Source organism: Varanus komodoensis, unplaced genomic scaffold, assembly GCF_004798865.1.
Source record: "Varanus komodoensis strain SLA01 unplaced genomic scaffold, ASM479886v1 scaffold4, whole genome shotgun sequence".
NCBI lineage: Eukaryota > Metazoa > Chordata > Lepidosauria > Squamata > Varanidae > Varanus > Varanus komodoensis.
In genome coordinates, this window is record NW_025335941.1 from 49,493,653 (window position 1) to 49,500,273 (window position 6,621).

General features: G+C 38.5%; 1 protein-coding gene across 1 annotated transcript in view; it reads right to left on the reverse strand.

Annotated features, from left to right (window-relative positions):
* Window positions 1-735: 735 nt before the first annotated feature.
* The window catches only part of FDX1 (ferredoxin 1), a 15,226-nt gene continuing 9,340 nt past the window's right edge, over window positions 736-6,621 (reverse strand). The window contains exons 3-4 of the mRNA XM_044442385.1: window positions 3,523-3,652; window positions 736-2,217 (exon numbers count right to left, since the gene is read on the reverse strand). Coding sequence (XP_044298320.1) covers window positions 2,103-2,217; window positions 3,523-3,652 — 245 coding nt within the window. The 3' untranslated portion in view covers window positions 736-2,102. The remainder of the gene's footprint in view (window positions 2,218-3,522; window positions 3,653-6,621) is intronic.

A 6,621-nucleotide genomic window follows, 5' to 3' on the forward strand; every position in this document is an offset into this window, starting at 1 on the left:
CTTGAACAGTGCTATTTTTCCTATGCCATCAATCTATATGAATTCTTAAAATGAGAGAAGCAGAGCAGGATAAATCTGGTTCATTTTCATGACCATGTGACCATATTGTTTTCATAGACCAATGGTAGAAGACAGTAAATATATGTACCTTTTAAAATAATCTTTTCTTTGTTCATTTCATTTTCTTAGCTAATAGTGTTTTTACATATAGATATTATACTATAAAATTGAATAACATATAGATTTAAGGGTCACATTAAGTCCTGCTCATATTAGCATTATGAATCAGGGAAGATCAAGGAAAACCAACCAATCAATATACAAGTATTGATTCCTGCATGGCTTAGGACCAAATACTTGAAGGAAAACTTAGCTTCAAATTAGCTTCTTTGAGTGCTGAATTTATAATTCAAGGTTCTCCCCTTCCCTGAGCACCCTTGCCATCAGAAGCGTAGCGGGTGGCAATTAGGTAGAGGGCTTTCTCAGTTCTGTTGTCCCGGAGAAGCTCACCTGACACTTACTTTGCTATCTTTCTGTTGCTAGATAAAGACCTTTTCATTTTTTCAGGTTCAAATTGTTAAGCTGTGATGACTTTATTGCTGTTTTAATTTGCCTATAGAGGAGAAGCTTAATAGAGTGAATGGCTCCCTCTCAGTGAAACTTTGGGAATAAGGCAACAATGTAATGAGACACTAAAAACAGAGCTGCAAATTAACCTTTGTACAAATCACCTGGTCAAAATAATTGTAAATGCTACATATATTGTGTTTTTATATAAAAGAGGAAGAAAGACAGGTAGGTGTAAAGCACACAATAGCAAAGCAATAAGGAGCCTTTTGTCAGTTTTAAATGAAAGTATACCAGGGTCACAAACCTATTATGAGGATCATAAGCTCCCAAAGCTGGAGGTTTACAAGCATTATATGCAGGCAGGAAGAATGATACAGGCAATGTTCACCTCACTATCCTGCATTTTTGCTAAAAGGCCTTTTTTGCACAACTAGCAAAAGGATATCAGAATGAAAGGAAGGAGGCTGTGGAAGCACTTGTCTCATCAGTCTCTGCCCCACCCCCAGTCCCTTTTTATCCCTCTGAGGTTACTTTTCTGATCCTAGGGATCTCCTAGGGCATTTTTTCTTAAGGCAGCTGGAAAAGGGAGAAGATCTGGGAATCCAAAGTATCCTATGGCTGCTCAGATGTTGACCAGGCGCCATGGGATTGCTCCCTAAGAAATATACATAGACTGACAACATTTAACAAAACAGCTACTGATAAGGCTGGAAGCTGAAATATTTGCTTCCAATAAATATATCTCAAAATTACCCTGCTGTTCTTTCCGAACACAACATGTAGTTATCTAAATCCCATGAATTGGGATTAATAGAATTAGACACATAATTGCAATGTTTAAAGTACCTAAAATTTTCAAAAGTTAAATTTATGACCAGAATTGATTTTATCAACTACTCAAAAAACAAATCTGTGCATGCTTGATCGTAAGACCAAGTGAAAAACATACATATGTATTTGCAGTAACGCATATTCTAGATCAAGACCTCTATTTCCAAACCATAGCTATGTTGCACCATCTTCTGACCTTCACATTTCCTAAGACTCTAACAAATGTTTATAATAATGCAAATGATGTCTGTGTAACATCACCATCCTTTCAGCTGAGAAGAAACTTACACTCTGATAACATACTTACAGTGCTCCAGGAGATGATAATTCAAAAAATGAGACTCCAGCTATCATGTATCTTGAACCCGGCATCCAGTATAGTGAAGTAAAATCATTATGCCCTAGGGAATATTCCCTAGGGATCTGAAAGCTATTTTTTAATAATCACTAATCACTAATGCAAAGAAATAAAAGTGTTTGTGAGAAAAATAGCTGCTTTCTTACCATACTGTGTGTCTAGCATTCTATAATCCTCTATTTTCTGATTTTAGAATCATAAAATATAAACATAAAGTAATTCATGATAACTTAATATTGATAATCATAGAATGCATGTTTATCTTACCATATTTCATTAAACATCTAAAAATAAATTATAAAAATGTTTTTAATGCCACAACACACACTCTAAAGGCCATATTTTAAGAGGTCTTGCTCATATCCATGGTCTGTCGAGCATCAGCAACAGCTTCAGGCACTTTGACAGTCATACCTTCCATAGATTTCTTCAAGCAGATTTGACAACCCAATCGAGATCTACAGGATGGTGGAGAAAGCAACTTGTAAGAACACATAGATGTAATTGTATTTTTTGTTAGGATCACTGGGGGAAGAATAAATTAAACATTAGACCAAAGGATAAAAAAAGGGAGGAAAAAGTATATCTCATGCTCAAATAAACATAAAACCACATAAAAATAGCTTTAGTATTGAAAAATCAAAATGTATTGAAAAATCAATACATTTTACATACAGTGGATTGTTGTGATTCTTACACACAATATGTAGTATAAAGGTAAAGGTTTCCCCTTGACATTAAAGTCGTCATGTCTGACTCTAGGAGGCAGTGCCCATTTCCGTTTCCTAGCCGAGGGAGCCAGTGTTTGTCCGCAGACATTTTCCGTGGTCATGACTAAACACCGAAGTGCATGGAACACTGTTACCTTCTCACCGAAGTGGTACCCTTTTATCTACTTGCATTTGTATGCTTTCAAACTGCAAAGTTGGCAGGAGTTGGGACAGAGCAATGGGAACTCACTGCTATGTGCAGATTCGAACCAGTGACCTTTCGATCAACCAGCCCAGTAGCACAGCAGTTTAAACCACTGTGCCACCTGCATTCCTCTGTTGTATCGGTCACTATTATCTCCATATTGCAGCTAAGGCTGATTAAGAGGGTAGCTTGGTAAAGTCAAAATTTCCCGTGTTCTAAGAGTACCTAGCTGCTCTATTCTGTATCAACTGAAAAATGTCCATCATTTTCAAGGGTAGTCCCACATAGAGCACATCATAACAGTCCAAGAGGGAGGTTACCAGAGCATGGATTACCATTGCTAGGCTCTGCTGAAGCAGGTGGAAAGCGTTCCTTGGCACAGGAGCCACCTGAGATTACAAGGATAGGTCTGGGTCAAGGAGCACTCCCAAACTATGCACCCCATCCCTTAGGGGCAGTGCAGCCCCATCCAGAACAGGGTATCACTCATCACACAGAAAACCAGCCTACCAACCATTTATTATTTATATATCATCCTTCAGACCAAAGGCGGTTTAGGGCTACACTTCAACCCTAAACTAGTTAATCAGCAGTTAATCTTAACAATGGCTTATAGAAACAATCCAACTTTATACCCAATTTATAAAATTAACCAGTTTGCTGGGTTCATACAAAGATGGAAAACAGCAGTTATAAACTGAAGCAAAAGTTTCCAGCCTTTTCCTTATTGTAAGGACAGCTCTGCTGTGGCTTCTAACAGATATCATTTATTTAGTAGAACCTAAGCAGCAGTTTCAAGAGTGATACTGGCAAGATCCTGTGACAGGTTTTAAACTGATTCTACCTACCTATTTGTCAACCCATAGGCAAGGTCCAGCATATCCATTTCCTCATCAGTGATTGCATCTAATTTTTCAAATATATGATCTTCAAAGATTAAGTGACAAGTAGAGCATGCAAGTGTTCCTTCACATGCACCTAAAGATAAACAGAACAGTTGTGCACACATATGTATACAGTGGGTTTTCTGGAAAATACATCATATCAATGTTTCATGCTATATACATACAGCAAAATTTCACAATACCCAAAAGTATCTGAGGTGCTGTATTCGAGTTCATCTTCTTGTTTGAATTCACCTGATGTGATTTAAATATTCAAATAAATTCAAACTTTTAGTTTTATTACAATATTACATATTTTATATATTACAAATATTAAGTATTTTTTACATTTTAACTCTGATTAGTTCAATAGCATACATTTTATTTTTAAGGGGAAAGGCTAATAACAGTACCTAAAACTGTAAATTTATTAATTTCAGCATGCATAAAGAGCTGTGCATGAGATAAGAAGCTAGGTAAAAAGTATTGCAAAGTTTTTGGCCTAATTTGGGGGAACTTTCAGGAGAAGCCTACATCTCTCACTGTTTTTATTGCTAGTTTTCCCAAGCATGAGTTTATCATCTGAGCAGGTTCATAAGGGACAAGGTATGCCTTCAGATAACCTGGCCCCAAGCCATTCAATGTTAAATGAAGTAAAGAGGGTGGCTACCAGGTGAAGAGCCTTTTTGGTTGTGACCCCAGCTCTAGAACAAGTTCCTCAAAAAGGTGTGCCTGGCACCTACTCTCTACTCTTTTTGGCACTAGGTGAAAAGCTTTTCATTTGCCAATTATATTTTAATAGTTAATTTTTAATCCTAGTTTTTATACTGTATTTTGTGTACTACTGCTATACCTCCGTACTGACCTGAGTGCAACAGCTATGATTTTACTGTTTCATGTTATTCTCTTTGTTTATATGTTTTTAACTTTTGTTCTCTGTCCAGAAAGCCTTGGGCTACTGGAAGATATTAAAATGAAATAAATAAATAAATAACTGCAATAGAAACATGGTGACAGGCCACCTTTATCCCATCCCCTTCCATTCCTCCTGTTTTATTTTCATCCCGCAAAAAACAATCTGCATTCCCTGCTCACTTGATCCTCATTCCTTCTTTGGGTGGGGATGGGACACTCATTCTATTTCTATTTCATAAATATTTGTTGTATTTATGCAAATGTTGGATTACTGTCAAGCACACCTCTCTCTTGTTTCTCAGTAGGCCCTTGTTGGCCAAAGTCTTTGTCATACTTAATGGACAAGTTCAGTATTAGAAGGAACAATTTTGTTTAAGGAAAATATAAGCTCCCTCTTAGGATTTTAATACAAATTAACTCATCAGCCAGGAGGGGTTGCAGCATCTCCACTACCTTTCTCCAACAGTTTTTATGTTTTAGGTTAAAAGTATAACAGGGAATATTAACTGCAACTAGAATTAATAACAAAGGGATGTATAAAATGCATGTTTATGCCCCTGAGAAGTATAAGTAACACAGCTAAGGCCAAAATAATTCGACATGAAATGTAGATATGGAGGTAATTTTATAACAGCAACAAAACAACCAGTTTACTGAAAGTTATACTACAGATAGGAATAATTGTCTCAAACAAGCATGTTTTAAGTATTTCTGGAACAGCAAGCTATCTGTACCTCCAGTGCCCCCTAGTGACAGATATACCATATACACCAAAACCTTAACAGACCAAGACTTTCTAAGAATTTATAGGGATTAGTGAAGGTTTTCGGTAATGATGATGAGTATCTTTCTAGATATTACTCATCATGCTTCCCTTATATTGGTCAATAAAAGGTGTGAAAATGTTAGTTGCTCACATATTAAGTAATTTGCCAAAATCCTAATCTGAGTGAGTTTAGTAAAAATGTTTTGATGCTATCCCACCCATTCTAGCTTTCTTTTATGACACTTTTCAAGTATTTATTTTTGTGCTAATTGCCTGAATTATTGTAAGCTACCTTGAAGTCATTGATAAGAACTTAAGAAGAGGCATGCTGGGTCATACTAAGTCCATCTAGTCATCCATTCTCTTTTACAATGGCCCATGGGAAAGCCATAAGCAGGACATGAATGCACAGCATCCTTCTGTCCATGTCCTCTAGCAATTGGTCTACACCAGGAGACTCTGTATGAGACTGGATGCGGCATACAGCCATCAGACACTAATAGTGTGGCTGGATGCGGCATACAGCCACTTCACACTCTTCCATGAATTTGTTTAATCCCCTTTTAAAGACGTAATTCATAAGGTTGCCATAAGTCAGAGATGGCTTGATGGCACACAACAACAACAACAAATTTATTTATTTATTTATTTATTTATAACATTTCTATGTCACACCCATCGCAGAAGCCTCGGGGCGGGTCACAAAGGTTGTCATCACCTATAAATTCTACAGCAACTATGTGTTGTATTTAGAAGTACTTCTTTGAAATTCCCATCTATCAGCTTCATGAAATGATGCTGGGTACTAGGATTACAAGAGTATTATTCCCCTATCAACTTCTTCCACACTATGCACAATTTTGAACACCTCTATCATGTCTCCCTTACTCTCTGTTTTTAAGCAACAATTAAACAATTCCAGATGATGTAACCTTTCTTCATAATGGACCTGCTCTAGCTCCTTGATCATTTTAGTTACTGTATTTTTCGCTCTATAAGATGCACCTTTTTCCCCCTCAGAAGGAAGGAGGAATGTCTGTGCGTCTTACTGAGTGAATGTGTGTGTGCCCGACACCCGGGACACTGCCGGCCCGCCTGCACCACATGGCCAGCACGCGCTCCACCGCCCCCCCGGCGCAGTTGAGGGCTGTGCTGCTCAGGGGGAGCGGTGTGGAGGAGGAGGAGCCACGGGCTTTAACCCGCCAGCCGCACGGAGAGACGGACTGCTCATCCCCACCGCCGGGGAAGACCTACCACGGAGGAGGAGGAGCCACGGGCTTTAACCTGCCGGCCGCACGGAGAGATGGACTGCTCACCCCCACTGCCCGGGAAGACCTGCCACGGAGGAGGAGGAGCCGCGGGCTTTAACCTGCCAGCCACAC